General features: G+C 38.6%; 1 protein-coding gene across 3 annotated transcripts in view; it reads left to right on the top strand.

The window, feature by feature from the left end:
• The window catches only part of ADAMTSL1 (ADAMTS like 1), a 984,547-nt gene that overhangs the window by 559,120 nt on the left and 400,533 nt on the right, over positions 1 to 24,894 (top strand). For all 3 annotated transcript variants that reach the window (XM_017890111.1, XM_017890108.1, XM_017890110.1), the window contains one exon: positions 21,373 to 21,500. In XM_017890111.1, coding sequence (XP_017745600.1) covers positions 21,373 to 21,500 — 128 coding nt within the window. The remainder of the gene's footprint in view (positions 1 to 21,372; positions 21,501 to 24,894) is intronic.

Raw genomic sequence — 24,894 nt, forward strand, 5'->3', positions numbered from 1 at the left:
ATGTCACATGCAGAAGAAACCAAGGATCGAATGAAGCTGCTGCAAAACAATCTTGAGTTAAAACTCAAAGATCATTGTTGGCTCATAAATACCAGGGTGACCCGGCAAGAACAGAGAACTAAAATCTGTAAAGTTGTGTAAACTAAAATGTTTCCCAGAGTTGTGTCATACCAATAAGCCTCATTTATCTTGTTTCCCTATTAATGAAAAATGTGGATAATTTGGTGATGTGTGTGTGAAAATAACTTCATATGGGATCTTGCATGTAGCAGGTCTCCAAGAAGTGCTAGCTTTCTTTCCTCCTTCAGTGCAAAATAGCATCTTCATTGAGAGCCTGCTATGTATCAGGCACTGTGCTAGGTACTTGCTATGCTGTGTTGAACGAAACAGACATGGTCCTAAAGATGAGTCCCTCTACATAGAATATCAGTAAGGATTTGGGACAGGGGTGAGGAAGACAGGAATTAATTGGCTAGTACTTTCCATCGGTTTTATGTTGCTGTCATGATATTATTTTCTTTAAACTGTATATTTAACTATTGCTGATGTAAGGGGGTTTCTGCCTAAAGAAATAGACACATTAATTCATTATTTATAGGGATTCAAGAAAGAATGTGTTAGAAAAACTCTAAATCTCTACAGATGTATATTAAGGTCATTTCTTTGACTTTTGCCTTTTTTTCCTGAAATCCTCTTTTTTAGGAATACTGAAACCTAAGCTTAATGAGTGTATTACTTTGTCTCTGTGTTTATTTGATACATAAATACCTGTCTTTTCAATCTAGAGCTATGCTAAAGTAGTAAAACCTTTAAACCAGCCCTCTTTCAGGCAGATAAAAGTCCAGTCAGCTGCCTAGAGGAGGCTAATGACAGTAGGTTTTCCCACAAAGGGTTGGCTAACTTCAGTTTGCTGGTGCTGGGACTCTTATTAAGCAGGACTGTTTTGGCTGCAAACTCCAGGATCTTGATTTTAAGAAACTCGATCAGTGGGTTTTGCCCAATTGAGAGTTCTAGATGATTTACAGCAGTGATTCTCAGACTTTTGGATTTCATAGACTATTAAAATTTCAGAAGAAAAATAAGGCTGGTTGGCAGGTAGGTAGGAGTTACGGAAAATAGAGACAACATTTCTAATTTTTTGTATTGTTAACTAAGGATGCTAATAAAATAAATTTCTATCACCATAGTTTCATCAGTGAAATACCATTAGTTCATACTAAAGAGAGTACTTGCTTCAATGTAAGAAGCACTTTATAGACACTGCATTAAATTATCTAATTCCCATAAGAACCCTATGGACGGAGTCATGACAATTTTTCATCTTGACAAGGAAACTGAGGCACAGAGAGGTTATATAACATGCTTAAGATCTCTCAGTCAGTAGGGGAAAGGTACAGAATTGAACTGAGGCAGAGTTCATTCATGTCTCAACTCTCCCATTTTCTTTTACCAGTACAAGAAATTAAAGGTCATTTGAAAAAACCAAAAGTCCCAGGTACATGATTTCAGAAGAAAAAAATAACTAAACACATTTAGCTTTATGGAAAACTAACCAATGTCCTTATTCTCTTTATTATATGTGTCAACACAAACTTTGTCATGGATAGGCCTGCTCTCTGCCCGTCACTTTCCTTGAAACACAAAGATGAACAAGACAGAGTCTTACCCCCCAGCAAGCTCACAGGCACCAAAGTTTAAAAAACAATAGACTGAGGCTGAGCAGAGGATATGAAGTTCTGTAGTAGCACAAAGAAGAAAACAAAGAATGGGAAAGATGCTGGCACTTTGCTGTCTGACGTGTCCCAGGCACTGTCCTAGCAGAGAATAACTCAATGGAAGTTCATCAGGCAGATAAGAGAGGGAAAAGGGGGCATTCCCAGCAGAGGGACCTGTACGGGCAAAGGCCCAGAAGAAGGAAAGGGAAGAGAAGTTCAAGGAACAGTAAGTGAATCCCTATAGCTGGAGCACAGCCAGATCATGCAGGGTGTTGCAGGCCACCCCCAGAAGCTCTGACCCAAGTTTTTGTTTTAGAAAGACAGCTGTGATGGCCACATAGAGTGGAAAGGCCTGGAGAAGGGAGGCCAAAAGTTATAAGATTATTACACCTCTCCTGGTGAGAAGCCACGAAGACAGTAGCAACAGCAGCAACAGTAGTGATGACAAAGAGGCCTAAACATCCAGCTGCAAGGCTACATAGTTACTGGTAGCAAAAACCTTGTGTGGGCTCCCTTTGCTGTACATCTTGAGTCCTCAGAGGCTCTTATAAAGTGCCAGCTGGGTTCTAGGGTTCTTTAGATCCCACTGTTTAGCATAGAACCGGGGCCTGGAACTGAGTCGGTGCTCAACAAATGTTTGCTGAATGAAAGTGTGAAAGAGTTAGTAAATTTATTCAAGGCCTCCCAGTTAAAATTTTTGACCTACAGTTAGGGATTATTTTTCCCAAATTATTGAAGGTCTTCAGTTGCAACAAATGTATCTGTATCTTCAAAAGTTAAGAACTTTCTGTCACTCAGCAAGGTGTGAATTGAGGCCCAAGTTTTCTGAAGAGACTGCCAAACTGTTGTGACTTAACCCTTTATTCGCTCTAAGCAAACTTTTGAAAATAAATAGAGGCTATTTCAAAAGGGCAATCCTGGCCTGGCCAGCATGGTGGCTCACACCTGTAGTCTCAGCACTTTGGGAGGCCAAGGCAGGAGGATCACTTGAGCCCAGGAGTTCAAGACCAGCCTGGGCAACATGGCAAAACCCCACCTCTACAAAAAATGCAAAAATTAGCCAGGCATGGTAGTACATGCCTGTAGTCCCAGCTACTCAGGAGGCTGAGGTGGGAGGATTGCTTGAGCTGGAGAGATGGAGGCTGCAGTGAGCCAAGATCATGTCACCACACTCCAGCCTGGGTGACAAAGTGAGACCTTGTCTCAAAAAAAAAAAAAGCGGAGTGGGGGTGGAAATCCTGTGCTTTTGAAAAGTTTACCTCCCTCGTGTAACACAGAGCCCATAACAGGGAGTCATTTTTATACCTTCGAGTGATTATTGTTGTCTGAGACTGTAGTAGCTTCCCATGTGTGATCTTTATCTGTTTTCTCACCAAACAGTGTCCTACTCCACTCCTTAGATTCATGTCACAATTACGAATCTTTCCATGGGATGCTAGCAAATCTCTTTGCCCTAATTCTTGCAGCTTTTCACATTGTCTAATATGGGCTCCACATGTGAAGTTCCCTTTGAAAACAGCTAAAGATGCTGGTAAAAGATGTAGCATTAAGGGTCTAAATGTATCTGCCCTGATTAAATATTAACTGTGGTCTTCAGAAAATAATCAGGCCATATTTGAAATTCCTCAATTTATCATTTTATACTGAAAACCATAATTTGAAAAAATAACTCCTAAGTTATATTAAAGTCAGTTAAATGTCACATAAATTCTTTATATTGTTTCTTTATTAATCAGATTGCTAAGGCATCAGATTTTTAATCAGGCATTGGAATCTCATGTATAGAATTTCTTTTCCTAATTACAAACAAATAGTCTCCACTGTGCATGTAGCTCTTTACACAGCATTAGTACAAAATTGATTATAGCCTGGCCTCACCTCATAAAGTAGATTTGCTTTGGAACAGCATCAAATAGCTATTGATGTTTTAAATCACATGGTCCTTCTGACTTTCATTCTAATTTTGGACAATTACCACTTTTACTTTCCTTCCTCCTTCCCTGAAATTGACTGCAAACAGCATGAAAATGTCTTTAGACTTAGCAAAAGGGAAAAAGAAGTTAATTTCAGTCTCCTCCTAGGTGCCAAGTACTGTGCTATTTGTTTATGTATGTTATATCATATAAGCCTGACCACAACCCATTTTACCGGTAAGAAAACTGAGTACCAAAACCTAAAAGGTGATACTAACTTCTCAACTTTTCATGTACGCATATTCAGTGCTTATAGCAAACAAATATTGAAATATGCAGTACAGATTATTTTCCATGTTGTTTGAACTATGTTTTTGGCCTTGGTTAGCAGGAGCCTCCCCAGTGTGCTGAGTGATTTCCACAGCTTCAGAACCAAGTTCATTGCAGTTCACAGCTTGTACCGTATTTCATCGATCCTAAGATACACATTTTTTTTCTGATTGTAGCAACTTGAATGAATTTCATAATTATAGCAGCCATAGTCTAGTGAGTGGCATTTTTAAAAGGGTTCATAATGGTATATAAAATAAGAATGTCACTTCAATCTATAGTATCCTAGGTTTGATGCAATGCTGTATCAGAGTCTTTCCAATATGTAACCAATGGGAGCAAAGCTAGGCTTAAGATTCAGATGCAGAAATATGATTATGGAACCCTCTCATTCCCTGTCCTCTGCTGTGGATTATTCCTGCCTTTATTTACTGATCTCCCCAATCTGAGGCCCTGGAGAGGGTCTGTATGTTGGTCTCACCCTAGATCTGTTCTGTTCCTTACCAAGATCAAAACCATCTGCCCAGGACCTCCTTTCTTCTTAATCTAGGGGTGCCTATTTCCTTATCTGGAAGCAAGTATACCATAATTCAGTAGCTTCCCACATTTGGTCAGTAGCCAAATCAGCTGGACACTTGTTAAAATTATGAAGTCTCTGGCCCCTCCTACTTCAATGAGTATAGACCTCTGGGTATTTTATTAGCTTTCTAGGTAAGTCTGATACACACCAACGTTTGATAACCACAGGAATAGTGGTTAAGAGATGGACTGCCTGGATTTCAACCCTGGTTCCACCGGTGTAACCTTTCTGTCATTTTCTGTGCCCCAGTTTCCTTGCCTGTAAAACAGGGATCAACAATGGCATGTACCTCAAAGGATCATTATGAAGTTTAATAAAACAAGTCATGCAACCTACTCAGCACAGTACCCCACAGAGGTAACAGGTACCCAATAAACATCAGCAATTATTACTCTCTCCCTGCAAGGCTGACATTTCCCTACCTCATTCCAGAAATCAACCTCTTGTCTTTCCCTGGATTCACAGCAGCTGATAGTTTCGCCTCGTGACTACGGTCTTCCATGCAATCTCAAAGAAAGGGACGGAGAGGAAAAACTAAGATTGCTTTTGAATTTGTGGGGTCTGGAGCCCACTGAAGCCAGTAAGTCTAAGACAGAGTAAAGATAAAAGTTGGTTCAAGAAAGTCATCCAGTGAATTCCCCCATAAATGCTTGTCTAATTTAGGGTTCTCAACCCTCTTCTGCGTAAAAATCACCTCAGGAATTCCAAACAAAATATCTGGGTGGCTGGCAGCCTCCACCCCCAGAAGAGATTCTGATACGGTTGGTCTGGGGAGAGGCCCAGACATTGGCAATTTTCCCAGGTAATTTGAATGTATAGACAGAGTTGACAATCACTGATCTAATTGAATATTTAAAGGGTTCCAAAAACCTCTTAACTGTTAGGGGATCTATCTCTTACATTTGAAGATGCTTTATAAACTCTCTTCCTCCCTGTGAAAATCAAAAACTTAGCAGTCCCTTGTCCCTAAAACAGGGGTGATATACTGATTCCAGAAACTCCTGTAGTCAACGTGAATGCACTTTGTAAATTGTAAGTAAGCATGTGAGAGGAAGGATTCTGGTGCCTAATGTGAAGATGATCATCCGATCCTGTTACATAGCATGCACAGAGATTCAGAAATCCTCCAGTTACCAGGATGTCGTGTCATTTGAAGTATAATCCACCAGCCACTTCAATGTATACACTTTTCATTCAAAAGTAGGAGCTATGAACATGTTAAATCGTTTCGTAAAAGATAGAAGAAATTAAAACCTTCCTGATCCCGATTTGAAGGGACAAAATAAAACATACGCTGAGAGCATTCAGTCTCCCACACAGACTAGTCATCTCATCTTTTATTTTCTTTATTTTTCTTTTTCTAGATGGCCATTGTGTGAGATTACGTATTTGGTCATATTTCCCACTGCTCTCCTCAGACTGCTAAATTTAATTCTTTTCTGAATGACTGACTTACCCATCTATATCCCACTTAATTAGACATAAAGAGATCCTAAATTTCTCTCATCTGTTGAGGAAATGATGGTAACCTGGCTTTCTCTCCTATCTTTAACAGCAACCATCAGTTCCCCTTTTTCCCTAAAATGCCCATAAACCTTCAGTGCCTCATAGGAGTATTATGAGGATCAAATAAGTATGCGTAACTACTTTGAAAACTGTAAAACCTCAGTCATCTCGTGCTCAAAAGCCTTCACTTGCTCCAGCTGTCTGGAGTCTACTCAAGGACCAATCCCAAACCATCATTCCTACCTTACGTTCAACTGTTTTACTGTATATGTCCTGGCACACTGAGACCCATGCCACGAAGGAACTGGCCTGGCCAGAGCTGGAAGCAGACTGGGGTCCCACTTGTGTATCACATAGAAGACCACAGCAAGAAGAGTCTGAATGGGGGCTCTAGAAGAGAGAGGGAACAGAAGGAAGCTACACAGCAGAAGCAGAATAGGTGGCACGGGCAATTGATTGGAGGGAGGGAGAAGGGGTAGGTGAAGGGGATGAGGAGGAAGACAGAGGAGGCTGGAGAAAGGGGAATTGTTGTATAGCAGCGTCTGTATGTTCATCAATGTGCTAGGGGGAAGGACTGCTTAAAGACTGGGGCTGCAAATACTAGGCTTGGTTTTGGATGTGCTGAGTTTAAAGTATCAACATGGCATTCAGGTAAGTGGAACTAGAATCCTAGAGACTAGAAGAGATGTAGATTTGTAAATCATCTGCAAGGAGAAGACTGGTCAAGTGAGGAAAGTGGGTAAGATCAATCGGAGCACAGAGAGAACAGGGGCCTGAGGAAAGAACCTTGGGGATGACAGCATTTGCTAGTCCAGATGAGTAAGAAAAGGCAGAGGACTAAACGGGGGAGAACTCGCTGCCAAAGAAGCCAGGGGAGCATATTCCACAGCAAGATGTGAGAGAAGGTCGGCCGGGCGCGGTGGCTCAAGCTGTAATCGCCAGCACTTTGGGAGGGGCCGAGACGGGGGCGGATCAATGAGGTCAGCGAGATCGAGACCCGATCCTGGCTAATACGGTGAAACCCCGTCTCTCAGCTGAAAAAATACAAAAAACTACTATGCCGGGCGATCCGAGGCGGGCAGCCTGTAGTCCCACTTACTCGGAGGCCTGAGACAGGGAAATCAGGCGTGAACTCAGGGAGGCGGAGCTTGGCAGTGAGCTGAGATCTGCCACTGCAAACTCCAGCCTGGGCGGCAGAGCAAGACTCCGTCTCAAAAAAACAAAAAAAAAAAAAAGAGAGAGAGAGAAGGTCATCATAGGATGTGGTGAATTACAGGATGCTGGTGAATTTCAGAGGAGCCACGTCAACCAAGCGGTGGGCAGAAGCCAGATTACAAAGCACTAGAGAATTCGGGGGTATTGGGGAAGTGGGTGCAGTGAACATGGGTTAGCCTTTCAAGAAGTTTAGAACTGAAAGGAAGGCAGGCAGGAGACAAGTTAGACCTCACCACTGACAAAGTGGAGTGTAAAGGCAGGAAAACATGGAGCAGGAGCTATGTGATAAAAGGGAGCTTGGTTTTAATAAAAAGAAGAGAAAGTGCTTTCGTCTTAATAGCTCAAAGAATGCTGATAGCAGCCGTGTGTGAAATTGATTTCTGAGGCCCAGCACCAGAGACAGAGAGGCTGTGAGGCAAATGGGGTAGTAAACCATGATTTAGCACCTTCACTTTCTCTGCTTATTACAAAACAGGCTTTAAAAAAGATGCCTGTGGTGTGCCTCAGCAATCTTGATATTGTCTGTGGCCAGGATCCATTTCAATATATTCCTGAGACATTTTGGTAATTCTAACACTGCTTGAGACATTAATCTATTAACTTTTCACATTGCTAAGCATGTTAATGCAATTTAAATATTATTTCTCTATTAAACAATATTGAATGATGTGGAAGGAAAAAGAACTCTTCTTGCTGGAAACAAAAAGGTAACAGGCTGAAAATGCTTACACATTGAGAAAGCACAATTAAGCTTTATAAACTCTCAAAGTTTGCTTCTACTTTGCAAGCATTGAGAGCCAGAGAGGGCTCACAAGAATCACAAAAAATCATTTCCTGTTACATGTACTATTAATAATAAACACTTAGTAAGTCATTTTGCAAATGGCTCCTTAACGTGATCATTTAATTTATAAATTAGAAGATGGTAGTCCTTCCCATATATACAATATCTGGATGATATTTTTCAGTTTTAAAATGCCAACAGTGCACAGAATTTAGCCAGCCCCAAAACGTAAAGATTTCTGTTGAACTTGACTGGAAGATAGGAAGAGAAGACTGCTATATTTGTCTCTAATCACCATGATTATTTCCCATTTTAATACAAGTAGAGCTGTACTATTTATAGATAATGATGACAAATTATAATGGCCTGGGAAGGACAGGTTCTTTTAGAAAGTTATTTTAAATAGGGCACTTATACTACAATCTACTCTGGACAAGATTTTAAAGAAAAAATTGTAGAATACCATGTTTTTGAAATAAATACCTATTTAACTAGAGAATGCATGGCCTGATTGATGTAGTTACAGCAAAAGCTATACCAAGACAATAGTAACTGACTCTCATTTATTATTGATAAAGGACTTAATATGTAGGAAAGCATTTTTAAAAAAACACTCTAAGTTATACAGTAGGGAAGCACAATAACAGAGTTTCTGTTTTGGTACAAAACAAAGTATGTCATGAAGATTATTGATATAGCCCATTATAATACAAACATCACAGGAAGAAAAAAACATCATTCCTTAACACTTGGCTAGGAATTAAGTCAATACAGAAACTGAAAACCATCAAATAAAGCTGACTTTTATCTCATCATTTGGAAGACTTTTGCTTACAAACATTTATTGCTTTTCCATGTATTAAAGAGTAAACTCATTAATAAAAAGTACAGATTATAATTTAGCATTTCTTTTATTATTCAGAAGTCACTTTGGGATCTGCCATCGGTTCTGGATGCAGAAAATTGTATTAGTAAAGAAAGAAAGTCCCAGCAGAGATTGTCTGTTTCAAGAGTTGCTTTGTAACAAAACAATTCTTAGGACTGAAGCTGTAGGACTGCCTCTACTTGGATTTCATTTATTAATTGCACTGCACAACGTTTTTTCATATATTAGCACTTCTATTGAAAAAAATAACTCTGAGTTATATAGAACAAATGCTCACATTCCATTTTACAAATTAGAAAATTGATTTGTAAATGTGCTTAAACGAAATAGACTAATTTAGAATCATAGACATTTTTGTAGCTAGAGGTGTCTTAGAAATTATCTAGTCGAAATTCTTTTTTGTGGAAGCAACTAACCTAAGAGAGAACTAAGTTGCCTAAAATACAACAGCAGCAAAGTCAAGATATAACAAAAACACCACAGTGGCCAAATCCTGTTGCCTAGACTGTGTCCCTGTTGAGAAGTTTTTGCTATCAATATTATGTATGTATACTCTGAAACATTTTAAAATTAAAAGTGCTCACCAAAAACTCAGCTGAACAGTAAACAACCATTGAACATTAAACTCTGTATCAAGCCTTGTGTTAGACATTAGGGGTTAAGCTGAATATCACCTAGTCCCTAGCTTCAAGAACATTGTATTGATATTTTGCCTCTATAAATTTATTTTAACATGAGAGCTCTATTATTTGAATTGCAAGATTTAGTTTTACAGATAATCTAATGGAAATATATTCTCCCGAGTCCAAAACTCTGACTTTAAAATGTGTGCCCAGATTTGCTTCTATCAAGTTATTTTTCCTGATTAATTCTGCTCAACTTTACATCTTTCTGTGATCTGTGGTTATCTATATATTGTACTAATTTTTACACTCATTGAAATATGATTTAATAAGTATTCTTTACTTCTTTTTAATTGGTAGAGGCCTATGCTTTTAATTAAGTCAGGACTTCCTCACCCACCTCTCTTCATTCTCATTCCCAGTTCTCCTTCTAATCCCAGCACACTCATCTTCAAAAGCACAGCTTCCCAAGTGCTGCAGAGGGATGAAAATTGTTTACTCAGTGACAAGGTCCCTTTGGCAAACAAGGATCTAGTACTTGGATAAAGCTAGATTAAGCCAAGATGTGACAGGTTAATCATCTTTCAGCTTTACACATTTTGGGTAAATTTAGAGTTGGCATAAAAAGACATGTGAATAAGCAGAAATGTGATCCTTTTGTGCCCCATGGTTCAGATTCATTTTTGTCCTCTTATATTCCCTTGCTTATCTGCAGTTTCTGCATGTATTTTTCCCTCTGCCTTTAGATAATTTGAATGTATACGGACAAGAGTGAAAGCTGACAGCTGTTATGAATTAGACATTCAACTGCAACTTATCCTAGCCTGCCTTGTGTTAATCGTTCATTTAACGAATATTCACTGAGATCGATTACGTATCTGGTGTTCCACAAAGTACTAGGCATATTCAGAGGCATATTCCTCTTTGTCACAGCCCTTAAGAAGCACACAGTCCACTTCTGGGGATAGATGTGTAAACAAGTAACTATACTGGGTGGCTGACAAATGCTAAAACAGCCATTTGTATCAAGTCCTAGCAATATGCTCAAAACACACAGGATGGCCGGGCAGTGGCTCACGCCTGTAACCCTAGCACTTTGGGAGACAGAGGTGGGCAGATCACCTGAGGTCAGGAGTCCAAGACCAGCCTGGCCAACATGGTGAAACCCTGTCTCCACTAAAAATACAAAAATTAGCCAGGCATGGTGGCGGGTGCCTGTAGTCCCAGCTACTCAGGAGGCTGAGACAGGGGAATCACTTGAATCCAGGAGGTGGAGGTTGCATTGAGCTGAGATCACACTACTGCACTCTAGTCTGGGTGACAGACTATCTCAAAAAAAGAAAAGAAAAAAAAAGAAAAGAAAAACAGGCCAAGCAGTGATTGATTCTACCTAGAGATAAGATAAAATTTTACTAGACGATGGCAGTGGCATTGCATCTTAAAGCAGGAGCAGAAGTACACAAGTCGAATGAAATAAAAAGATGTGAGCAAGATGGTGAGGAGGGGAATCTAGGTACTACCAAGATCATGACCCGATTACTAGATGTCCTCACAGCACCTGTGTGACTGAGAATCATGACCCATTATTGGAGTGCAGAGGCCATGTATGATCACGAAAAGCAGGAATGAATCTAGAACGTTGATTTAGGGCCAGTTTATGAAGGGTCTTGTATGCTATGCTAATAACTTAGGCTTTACCCTATATCCAATGGCTCTTCACCTTTTTTGAAGAATTTGATAAAAGCTATAAATTCTCTCTCCAGAAGTATGATAACACACATATGCTCAAAATGTGGCATAGAGTTTCTGAGAGTTCACAGCCCACCTGGAATTTATTAATACTACTAGGTCCCACCAGCTTTAGGCAGTGGAGCCATAGAAAATCTCCTAGCAAGGAGTGAACAGTTGAGCTTTGTATTCTAGCAAGATAACTGGCAATGATGAAGAGGACAGATTGGTGGGAAGAGAGGCTGGAGGTCGAAAACACCAGATGGGAAGTCGATTGCAAAGTGCCAGACATGAATGGTAGTACCAGAATTATGTCAGTGAAAGTAAGATTGGACGGGGTGAGAATGGAAGAGAGAGGCATTTCAGAAATGGAATTGATAAGACTTGATGTCTGATTAATTACAAATGATGTTGAGCAGTTAAATATTTTGTTGTTATCTTAATCTTCCCCACTAAACTGTAAATCCTCTAAAGCTGTTGCTGACTCAAGCAGGACTCAGGGAATGAGCAGAAATGAACACATAAGCATGCAGGATTAGAAACTTCACATTCATGTGAAAGCAACAGGTCCCTCAAAAGCCAAGAGGCAGAGGGCTATGAGGTAGGGTAGTGACCTCTGAGGCTAATCATTGCTTATGGACACAAAATCAAATAAGGTGCTGTTGAAAATAGTAAACCTGAGTATAGTAGTGATTAACTTGTTGGTTGCCATCTCTACCTTACATGGTTTCCCAGTCCCAGAGCATCTCCTGGATTGCTAAGAGACTAGGTTGGTTTGCTTTACATTCATAATGGGAAATTATGACCAGAACCTCAAAATCAACCTACTCCCAAAACGGCAAAATTTGCCAAAGTGTTCCAAATATCCAAGCTGCTGCCTGTAGTTACAGCTACAGGTTAAGTTAGAGGAAAATGTTATCTATTAAAGGTACAAAGATATGGTAATTGAGAGAGCAACTGCTTTTTAGAACAAAGTCATCTAAGTTGCAGGCGCAAAGTTTTTGATGGAATTCGTCTCCTAGTGTGTGTGTGAAGGTGGCGGAGTGATACATATTTGAGTTGGAGAACAGAAGAAAGTCCCCAAAATGGAAATCACTTGGCAATTTTAAGCGACTAGATATTTCTCATGCTCTTGCTTTCTACCCCACCTTATGCTTACTCTATGCTGTACGTACCTTTTTGAGAGATAAATGACAAATATGTAAACATTTAAAACAAAACATACTTCCAGGCATTTCATCATTGATTAAATATTTGTTGAAGTCTCACATTTTCTTCAAAATGATATTCTTAATAATTATTTCAATAACTGTAGATAACTCAAAAATAGAAAGCATCACCCCTGCCTTTAAAGAGCTTCCAGTCTATTTGGGAAGATAATTGTTATACAGAACGATAATCCCAAAGAGCTACAAAGTCTAGTTTTAATTTATTCTATACTGATTCTTTGTAAACTGATACTACATAATGAGACACCACGTAACTTCAGGTTAAAGAGAATATTACAATACTAAGAGCTTATCATTCTACTTTTTCTGAGTAAGGAGAACTGAACTTAAGCAAAAGTAGAAACAAGAATGTAAAAAAGAAGAAAGCATAATATTAAGCCAGGGAGAATGTTTTAAATTTCAATCCCATACATCCTACAATATCTAGATGGTATTTAAGAGAGAGTGCATCCAATTATAAGCATAGGAATAGAACCTAAATCACATCCAGGATCTCATGGAACTTAATTCAGAACTATTACACCACATTTTTTTCTTGGCTCAGATGGCACAATAGTCAACCAAAGAAGAGAGAAAGTTCTACCAAAACCAAAAGCTGACTTGTTTGAGAGTGACATGAAGTTAGCTAGTCATTTCATGCAGCTTCCCTATTATCAGTTATAATTTGGGTTTTTTTGCCCATCAAACCCTAAGCCATATTAATCTATTAACGTTCCAGTTTCCTCAGCAAATCACAAAATGAGATTTTTCTCCAACAGGAATTCTTTCTCTATGATTCCAAACCCCAACATGTGCTTTCCAGAGCCTCAGATGTTTCCTTAGTTCTACAGATGTTTTGTAAATTCATTTCAGCTAAATTTGCCAGCGCTGCAGAAAGTATCTATGGCTGATTGGAGTCACAGTTTGGATGGAGCTCTAGTTAGATTAGATGGAAATGGAAACTAAAACTTCTAACTGGCTCACCAGGAAGTCAGGAATTCACAAAAAGAGCAGAGAAGGAATTTCGTGGGAGGGGGTGTTTCAAACATGCCTGTTTCGGGGAGTGGAGGGTGTGGAAGCCCTGGGGGGTGACTCTTCATTGTTTTCCTTGGTGTTGGGCCTACATATTATTTTCCACTGGAGATTTGTTTTCCTTTCTAAGTACAGGAAAAAGAAGAAAACAAAAAACAACAACAGCAACCAGGAACAGTTGCTTCATTTTTAGAACTCCAGGTAAAATGGCTGTTTCACACCTGAGGTGAAATCGTATCAGGGTTTAAAATATCCCTACAGTCCAGGGGCCAGGAAGGTGATGACTTCCTTCAAAAACATGAAATAAATGAATTTCTGAAAATGACTATAGTTTCTACAGGATACAGTTCTCCTGTTGTCCACTTTTCCTTTGTAAAATACATGAATTACCAGCTTCAGCCTTCTACTCCTAATTGAGCACTCCCTAGGTCTAGAAGTTCAGCTATTATAGTTGTTATAAAGCAGATTATTATCATGGAAAAAGAGAACCAGACTGACAGGCTATTTCTAGTAGAAAATCTCCTTAAGTCTTGCAAATTAAAAGTGTTTGAAATCTCCATCAGAAAAAAATGCATTATAATGTTTATATTAATATTCTCTCAGTCTTATGACAAAGCAGTTATAGTGTTTACATTTGCTAAATTTGTGCTTTTAAAGTAATAGAAACTGACAGTGATCAAATATTTTATCTATGCCTTCCCTTGAGATAAGCTGATTCAAAATATTTAATGGTCTGTGGAAAATTTCCTGAATACTAATCTTTGTTCATATTGGCAATTATTGATTTTAATTCAACTGGCTGTGAAATGTGTTCCGTTGACGCTTTCCAAAATGCCCAGAGGTTTCTCAGCAGTTTTCTAGATGAGCTATAATCCAGGCTTGACCTTGGATAGAATACAAAATAAAATCAAGTTACCATAGTTCTGAAATGAAAACCTTACAGAAATATTTGACATTGAACAGAGTCAGATTTTGTTTCCTAAAAGTGATGAAGCTGCTTTAATTTCATCTCCAAATTGTTATCCCAGGTTGAGAAGGAATTCTGAGAACAAAATAATTTTTTAGAAGAAAAGCAACACAGTTCATTGTCATTTTATAGTAAATTAACATACTGATAAATACTCTTTGAAAAGGAAAGGTCAAAATATGCAGCTAGACAGAAAAAAAAAAAAAAAACACACACACACACACACAACAAAAACAAAACGAAACAAAAGATAGATATAGACATAAAACCTGGCTTTACCAGATGTTAGCTATGTGACATGAGTGTGTTCATGCATTTGTGGTATGGGGGTGGGAGCAGGGAGAGATAAAATAATTGACACTAATATTCCAGAAACGACGCTAGGTATTTCCCATGTGTTCTCTCTGTTAATCACCATATTATGAGAGGTATCAATGTTTCCTTTTTCTTTTTTTTGAGATGGGGTTTTACTGTCGTTGCCCAGGCTGGAGTGCATTGGCCCAATCTCAGCTCACTGCAACCTCCACCTCCTGGATTCAAACGATTCTTATGCCCCAGCCTCCCAAGTAGCTGGGATTACAGGCAAGTGCCACCACGCCCGGCTAATTTTGTATTTTTAGTAGAGATGGGGTTTCACCATGTTGATCAGGCTGATCTCAAACTCCTGACCTCAGCTGATCCGCCCACCTCGGACTGTCAAAGTGCTGGCGTGAGCCACCATGCCCGGCCAATGTTCCCATTTTACACACGAAGAAACTCTGGCTAAATGAAATCTGACAACATGTCTAAGTCAAGTTTACCAGTATATGACTAGGAAAGTCCGTCTCACTCTAAAGTCTGTGCTCTTTCTCCTGCAGCATGATACAGGTTGTTCAATCTCACAGCCTCAATTTTCTTATTTCTAGAATAAGGAAAAAAAATTCTTACCTGACCTGGGTAATTGTGAGGATTAAATACAATCATTTGTCTAAATCTTGGCATGCTTCCTGGCATGTAGGTACTTAAGAGACCCCAGTTTTCCCTCACCATCAACTCTTTAGGCGTAGGTGCAGTTAGGTGCCTTAACAGAAATGTGCAAAAGTGCACTGGAATGTGTGCATAGATGCTGAGAAAGCAAAAGGGAGACAGGTACCCAAAAGTCCTCCTTGGCCTGTATAGCTTTTACACCCTGTTACAGAATTGACTTTTCTCTTCAGTAGCAAGGGACAGGCTTCATGCAGTGGCCTCTGAAAGACCATGCACTGTGTCACTGGCAGTTCATCATATCTCCCAACAGTGCAGCTGTGATAAGAACCAGATGATCCAAATTTCCTAAGCAAGCCAGCAGCAAATATCATCTGGGAAGGCGCATGCCTCAGTATCCACACACTACACTCTTTAAGAAAGTACATCAAAAAGCTAATGGACTTTTACAAGAGCCCAGTTACTGCTTAATGTCTGTGAGCTCTCAGGAGCAGGGAATCACAACCCCTACCACGTACAGTTGGCGGCAGAACCAGTATTCCAACTTGTTAAAGAAGCCAAGGATTAGATAAGATTTATAGAGACCTGATGTGGGTGGGGCAGCTAAAAATGGAATCTGCAGATTTGTTTCCAAAGCTGCAGACATGGCCAGGATGTTTCTGTGTATAGATTGCTCCACTTTGCGTGGGCAGACCACAGGAAAAATGGTTCTCTCATCAATGGAGGAGTTGCCCCTCTTTTTAATACAGAACTGTGTGACATCCATTTGATACAGCCACATACACAGCTCCAGATAGCTTAAGCTAAATACTGTCTGTCTGGAAGTGGAAAACCAGAGGTTCAGGTACCTTCTTGATGTTCTTAGAATTGTAAGCGCCATTCTTTGCCTTGTCTCATAGCCTTTTTGTTAACTTCTGAGGATCTGTTGACATCTGAAAAACACTTCTCTTATACTATAACTTCAGCTGTTACATGACTTCAATTTTACAAAAAAAAAAACTATCAAGCATTTCCTCAGCACCTACTTTTTTTTTTTCATTTAATTTTATATAGCTTGACCTCTTGTTTTAACATTTGGAAAAAATATTTTCCAACTACCCTGTATATATGTGTCTCTGAGCAAATATAACTCTAGTCTTTCACTGCTAATTTCTGCTTCATCTTACATCTTTCATGTATTTGATAACCTGTGCAGGTTCCAATGAAAGAGGCTATGGATAAGTGGTACATAGGAGGTCATTCTAAGGTGAAGTGTCTATTGGGCAGAGAGCTGCAGGGAAAATATTGCTTTGTGTGATTACTCAAATTGTTTAACTACTTGTAGCTGTCAGGCTTGGAGCTGTTCACCTGAGATTTTGTTGCTGCAATTGGCTCTGGAATTAACCACAAAACTATCAGATGAAAACCACGTTTAGATAAGCCAGTAATGGCAACAAAATGACACTATTCTGAGGTTGATAGATGTAGGAGAGCTCTTCTAGTGTTTGTAGAATGCATATAATGATCTGTGACCACAATCTGTATTCCATGCAATTGGCATTTACTGAGGCTAAGAACGTCTTGACTGGCCAGGAACAATGGATCAGTGGAGTTGGGGGGTTGATTGCTGAGTTTCTGAGAAGATAGCAGTTGATTTAGGAGTCTTAATCAACACTACATTTAAAGGTCAAAATGTGGCACCAAAGATCTAAAAATGGCTGAACTGTTTCTAAATTCAATAACTCAAGGGGCCTAGTCAATTTTCATAAAATTATAGGGCCAAAACTCAGGCACTTCTTCTCTCAGTGGATTTCTCAAATGCTAGATCAAAACAGCTGCCAGTTGTCCATTCTCACTCATCCAATGCCTATAAAGTAAAATAGTTGCTGTAATAAGAAAGGGCTTTATAATGGCCTTTTCCCTCAAGTTCAATATGAGATGCACTCTAGACTTTTTATGATAAATCTCCTACTAGTGAAACATTGCCTTACATAAAGAACTTAATGATTGTTCTTTAGTTCTTTGTCACTGATATTAATAGCTAAAGACTATCATCTCACATGACATTGCTACTGAAATTTCCAGCAGTGGGGTCAGGGATAATCTTTTGATCACTGTGTTCAATAGCACCCATAACCTTCCTTTTGAGACACTGAATTACAATATTACATTTATCTGATGAAAGTCAAATTGAAGAACATTGGCTGGCCTGTATAGAAAAGCTTAGATTTTTTTATTTCAGAAGCAATCAGCATTACTTTTAAGCAACCCATTATCTGCTCTTTATTTTTCTTCTGCCTCTATTTCCCCTGCTAGATGCAATTCAAAGTTTACCCTTTAGAAAATTGCTGCTGTAAAGTTAAAAGGACTGTACATTCAAAAGTAAAAGAGTAATGGGGCCGAGCGTGATGGCTCATGCCTGTAATGTCAGCACTTTGAGAGGCCAAGGTGGCTGGATAGCTTGAGCTCAGGAGTTCAAGACCAGCTTGGGCAACATAGCAAAACCTCGTTTCTATGAAAAATACAAAAATTAGCTTGGTGTGGTGGCAAGCACCTACGGTCCCAGCTACTCAAGAGGCTGAGGCAGGAGGATCCCTTGAACCCAGGAGGTCAAGGCTGCAATGATCATGTCACTGCACTCCAGCCTGGGAAACAAAGCAAGACACTGTCTCAAAAAAAAAAATGTAGAAGAGAAGTAAATATGTGTTCTACCAGGGCCAGACACAATGAAGAAAGTCTTAAAAACTGCAATAAGCAAATACTTCTAGATTTTAAATAATCAGAAAGGCATCTCTAAAAAGTCATTGCTGGTTATAGATGTAAATGTCTGGCACAGTTAAAAGCAGAAAATTACTTTCTCCAACATTAAATATGGATTCCATTGGAATGAATTATGTTTATTCTACTTGTTAAAAGAAAACTTGGAGTTTGTTCGGCTTTGTGAAATAGACCTATAACTTGCTTCTGGGTTTGCATGAGATCTCATTCAGAGACATCGTGGGCACTTACTATGTGTAGTGCTGAAACGTGTAATATGTGATGAGATAAGATGCTTAGCAGTGAAACCTCGCCATTGAAGCTTTTAGTACTTCTTCAAACAAGGCACTTGAAAAATATCAAGGAAGTTTAGCACAGAGTTTGAAACAACTTGTTTTTCTAGAAAAACAAAATCACAACCATACATTATTTACCAAATATCTTACCCAGAGAACAGCCAGAGGGAAACTCCCCAAGATTTGACATTGGAGTGTTCTTATCTCATATGAAAATGCAGTTTGCCTGTGAATGCTGCATGTGGATTTTGTTTTGTTTGGTTTTGTTTTGTTTTTGCAGTTGTAGTAATGGATAGCATCAAAGTTTGTAATCACTCATTTCAATTACTGTATTAATCTTAACATTTGTGATACTGGTTTCATCAAAGTCATATTGAATTTGAGTAAAATGAGAGAAATTGCATTGCACAAATGTGTATTTGTCACAGAAATAGAAACTGCTTCAGGAAAATCCTGTACCTCTCTCAGCAGTCAGCAATCCTATCTTCTATTCACATGCGGCAAACAAAGAGTTAGAAGATATACAATTAACTTTTAAAAATCTGAGAGATGAATTTAATGGGCCATGGAGAAGAAATTTGGGTATGTATGCATCATTGGCAAAGAGTCTTTTCTCTCTCACTGTTTTGAGTTCTGAAAACAGAGCACCTCATATTGCAGTGATTAAGGATTGATTTTAAAAATCCTAAAAACCAGGCTTTGGAGCTCAATAAATTCTTCCTTTCAAAAGTACACATTTTGGGGTTACCAATGTGGCTCCGTTACCCAGGCTTTGCCACATTTTATAGGAACATAAAACTGCTGGCAGATTACATCACCAAGCAGATGCAATATGACAAGTGGCTGCAAGGTCATACTGTGGGAAAGTCAGGGATTTCAGGGAGATGATACCTTACAAGTACAGTGTCTCAACTAAACTCAACAGCAAAAAGCCTGGTGCCTTACCAGTGTACCTCCTGTAAACTTTCAGAGCCCATATATGTTTATACATATTAATAATAAGTAATAAATAATGTTAAATAATAATAGCAACAAATGCTTATACAATGTAGTGCTTATTATTTAGGCCCTATGTACTTTTAAAAATGTATGTGTATATTTGTTTTTGTGGTAGTGAAATGTACTAATACAAAATTTAACATTTTAACTATTTTTAAGTATATAGTTCAGTGACATTAAATACATTCACATTGTTTTCTAATCATCACTACCATCCATCTCCAGAACTTTTTCATCTTCCCTAACTGAAACTCTGTATCCATAAAACAACTCCCCATTCCCCTCTCTCCCAGCATCCCCCATTCTAGACACAGACACAGACATTTCTATATCTATGAATTTGACTATTCTAGGTACCTCAGTAAGTGGAATCATGCAATATTTGTTCTTTTGTGTCTGACTTATTTCACTTAGTGTCATGTCTTTAAGTTTCATTCCTGTTGAACCTGCATCTAAATTTTCTTCCTTTTTAAGGCTGAATAGTATTCCATTGTATGTATTTATCACATTTTGTTTACATATTCATCCACTCATGGACATTTGGGTTATTTCCACTTTATGTGCTTTTTATATATCAACTCTTTTACTGCTCACAAAGATCCATTGATTCCTTCATTGTTGTAATATCTTTATTATCTCCATTTTATGATAAGAAAACAGAAGCATATGAGATTGTGTATGTGCCCAAGTTTATAGAGCTAGGAAGCTCTGAAGCCACTATTGCATCCCAGGCTGAGTAGATCCACAGTTCCTGCTCCTAATCACTGTGCTATCTCATCTCCCTTTCAAATGATTCAGGAAGCTAAGTATAGCATGCACCAGTTGGAAAACCATTTGTGTAACATTGTAAGGCCAAGTTTCTGATTTAATTTGTACAGGTTTTAAAAGTTCAAAGGAGTAGTCAGTTTAACAACCGAACCCCATAGCAACTGATTTAGGATCCCATTGCTACAAAATAAAAATTAGTGCTCTGCTCTGGCACTAGTTCTGGGTGAGCTAAGTTCATTTTGCTAATCTTCCTATATAATATGTGTGTGCGTGTGTGTGTTTGTGTGTGTGTGTGTGTGTGTGCAGTAGCATGGTTATAATGTTATCCCCACTTTGTAAAAAGGGAAATTGGAACATAGGAAGGTGGCAAGTTACTTGTTCAAGGACTCATAATAAAAAATAGAATCTGTACCCAAACTCAGATAATCTGTAACTCCAGAGCCTGTTCTCTTAACTATAGCACAAATTTTATCTTTTTCTTGAATGTGAAGCACAGCGTTGAGACCTGTACATAGCCACAAGTATTCTTACAGTGTGTGGAAATTTTCCTAGAAAGCCTGTAAATAACCAGCAAGTCTATTTGTCAAGAGGCAATCCCTGCATTACTAAAGTTATTTGTATAGTTATTCCAATGAACAAATCTGAAAACTAGGAATGCAGTTGCTTTATTAAAAAGTTGTCAATGGTATAAAATATTGTTAGATTTTGGGAAGCAGTTTAGTATGCACATGCCAAGCTTCTCAGGACAGAAACACTTCTGAGAGCAGCTTCTTTCCCTTCACAAAGAGATGAAGAATACACTCATGAACCCTGAGCAGAATTGTGACTTCAATGCAATTGATTGTCTTCTAACCTAAATTCCTGTTTCTGGCTTCCTTTTCCATTTGTTCCATTTGTACAACCTCGTGCCCACTTCAGTCATTGCCCAGGGTCCTTAAATTTAAATATCCCTCTCCCTGAACATATAGGCAGTATGAAATGGAAAAGAATCCGAGAATCTGATTGCACGTTTTCATTCCTGGCAAGGCCACCATGTACACACGTACAGGCCAGTCACATTTTAGGACACTTGTTTCAGGGTTCCATGGGGATATGATGCTGACCATTCTTTTGTTTCTCACAGAGTTCCAGGACCGCACGCTCCGAGGAGGACCGGGACGGCCTATGGGATGCCTGGGGCCCATGGAGTGAGTGCTCACGCACCTGCGGGGGAGGGGCCTCCTACTCTCTGAGACGCTGCCTGAGCAGCAAGTAAGTCCTGCACCTGTTGGGGGTCTTTGTGAGAACCAGAGGTAGCAGGTTTGAGGCGTACTTTCGTGATTGGGTTTAATGGAGAATATTTTGTTGCTTACAGATCCAGATAAAAGAAAATAATTAAAGGAACGTACAAATAATTAAATTTGTGTTCTTACGTGTTTTTACTTGTGTACTTATGTCCATCTCCAGCCAGGTCTTTATATACTCTTATCAGATGATAAGCAATAGAGAACTTATCATCTTTACCAAGCACATGTTATCTGTTTTCATGTTAGGACTGGAAGGAGAATTTATTGTTAGGAATGGTTCTGGAATTGTTAGCTCTATAATATATTGTACAATATTGGTGTTAGTAGCATATTGGGTTTATGCTGGATTTTTAGTATTACCAAGTACTTTGCAAGTGAGTAATATATTGGTTTATCTTTGTAGATGTCCTAATAGCCAGAATTTTCTTAAAGTCATTCAGTTCAATGAATGATGAATTTTGGATATAAGGAAGTTCGGAAAAATAGACGCTTCAGTGGGAATTGGGTCAGGAATAGTGAGAGGGATGAATAAGGTAGACATGGGGGTGGCTAATGACATTTAAGCTAAAAGGAAAGGGCCTGAGGCCTTAGAATGGAAATTTTTACTTAGAGTAATAATAATTTAAAACTCCTTGAGCTGTGTGGTCTGTGACTAGATCTGTCTCCAAACTGTAAAATATAAAGTACTATGGTAATATTTTTAATGAAAGATTTTATTTGACTCTGAAAAGTGTTATGTATAGCAAGTAGGAGGTTTGATCAAAATTACTGTACATACTATATTATAAAACAGGAAACAGAAAAAGAATTCTAGACATTTCATAAACAAATAGCAGAAAGTGGTGAGACAGAGGTTCAGAAAAAATGTCAACTTACTTTAATAAGAGTGAGAATTTCTTGAAATCAGCATCTGAGCCTTATTCCTTTCTGTCTCCCCAAGGCCTGCATAGGGTCTAACAGATATCAGAAGCCCAGTAGATGGTTCTTCATTGAATCACAAAAGACCATTTTGGCTCCAGGCAGGTCTCACTGGAAATGTTATAACCTGAGATATATCCAACAAGACACCAGATCAGTTCTGATATTTGGCCACTGTGGCATTGAGGTGTGCACTAAAAATGGGTCAATGTGATTATATCTACCAGCAAGTTTGTTTGTCTATTTTTGAGGCCAGCTTCGAATCAGCAAGAACCTTAAGCTGATAAGAAAGACTAGACTTTTGCTCCTTATTATTCACTTGCTCTCTTAATCTCGAATATACAAAACTTCCTAAATCTGCAATATATGCTGCTACAGGGTGATAATGTAACTGGTAATATTCATACATCAGTAAAGCCAAAAAGTATAAATTTAGAATGTTCCTGTTACCTAGTTTTCTCAAATTAGCATCCTTGAATATTTTTTAGAGATGAGCCAAAACATGTGTCTCACAAAACTAATAAGGAACAAAGGGGAATTTTCATATTGTCTCAGTGATATGTATGTTAGATTGCGGTAGGATCTTTTACTGAGTGAGAGACTGAGAAGCAATTTAGGGAGTACATTAAAATCACAAAATTCTGTTACTCAGCAACTAATCAAATATTGATGCCATGTGGAATTAAAAATAAAAACAATTTTGCCACCTAGTAAGTTAAAGCTCTAGGTGTTAGGGCTCTATTATGAAACTACAAAAGATATCAGTTGTCTTCTACTTCTAAAGCATTAGAAAAGTAGAATATAAATGCTGAAATTATAAACATATAGAAGATATGTCCCTATTTTACTTTCAAGTATTACAAACATATATATTCAGTAATGTCATACAAGGCTGAACAAGAAGTTTAAAAAATGGGGCAGAGGTACACTACCCATTCTTTAGGAAATTGAAGAAGAAAACATGTCTCCAAATAGAAGGCATTTCCAAATCCAACAAGAATATAAAGAAATATTAGTTTCTTAAAAACCAGTGCTTAGTATGGACTGATACATTATACACATGGGTATGTTCTATACTGTTAAATTCTAGTAATTCTTTAGCAAGTCAAAAACTTGTCATCATCATTAAACTCTGGCACAATCTGGACAGAAATGTAATATATATTTTTAATTGTGAAATAACTATTTATATATGCCCTGTCATATATTTTGACATCATTCTTCAATAGGATTTGTATTGTTAGGCTAAACTGTATTAATTCTGATCCTTGTAAGACAAACAACATAGAGGTTGATTTAGCTGTTCAGTCTAAGATTCTAGTGGGCTTTCTGGAGACAAGCAGCTCATGATATGACCACATTATCATATTACCTCTGTGCCCTAATGAGTTAAATCTTACAGCTACAGATTTTGAAAGGAGCAAAACTAAGACTGAGTTACTGTCTTTGGGGGTGTGTTGATTGTAGAAAATCTGCATCTCCAAGGACAATTTAAAGATCTACAGTGACTAAGTAAATACCTTTATAATAATACCAAAAAAGTATGTAACCCATTGAATGTTCATAGATGTTATAATGCTGACTTTTAAACTATTAAGTTGGTGCAAAAGTAATTGCAGTTTTTGCTATTACCTTCAATTCACTAACCCAATACTTTAGCTTTTATGGCAAGTATACACTTATTTTCTAGAAGGCACAACAGAATATGCTATTATTGAACCATTTGGATAGTTCCTGCTTTGATTCAAGACCTTTGTGTATGTTGCATTTTTCAAAACAAGGCATGCATATACACATACAAACCCTCCACCCCACGCATGCGTTTGTGTGTGTGCTGAGCTGTGACAGAAAATATGTATCATTTCAAAAGAGTCTGAAAGCTTCTGTTGCAGAGAACTTAACCTGGCAGCGGCCCTTTGTGGATACTGGTCAGACCCACTTACCCAGGGGAGACCTTATCCTAAGTGTCACTGGTCCTCAATCAAAATTCAGTTTGGCCAGGCACAGTGGCTCACGCCTGTAATCCCAGTACTTTGGGAGGCCAAGGCGGGTGGATTACCTGAGGTCAAGAGTTCAAGATAAACCTGGCCAATATGGAGAAACCCTGTCTCTACTAAAAATACAAAAAATAGCTGGGCGTGGTGGCGGATGCTTGTAATTCCAGCTACTGGGGAGGCTGAGGCAGAAGAGTCGCTTGAACCCCAGAGGCGGAGGTTGCAGTGAGCCAAGATCGCATCACCGCACTCCAGCCTGGGTGTCAAGAGTGAAACTCTGTCTCAAAAAAAAAAAAAAAAAAATCCGTTTTCTTTACCGTGGGATTATTATGTTTGGAATCAGAGATTCTCATACGTTTGTGTGTCCCTGGCTTTCTCTTTCTGCTATTCTGTATCACTTCACAAGTTTTATTAATAGGATTTTAGCCCTGTGTTTTCTCCTTTTTT

The sequence above is a fragment of the Rhinopithecus bieti genome, unplaced genomic scaffold (genome assembly GCF_001698545.2).
Source record: "Rhinopithecus bieti isolate Rb0 unplaced genomic scaffold, ASM169854v2 scaffold_17667, whole genome shotgun sequence".
Taxonomy (NCBI): Eukaryota; Metazoa; Chordata; class Mammalia; order Primates; family Cercopithecidae; genus Rhinopithecus; species Rhinopithecus bieti.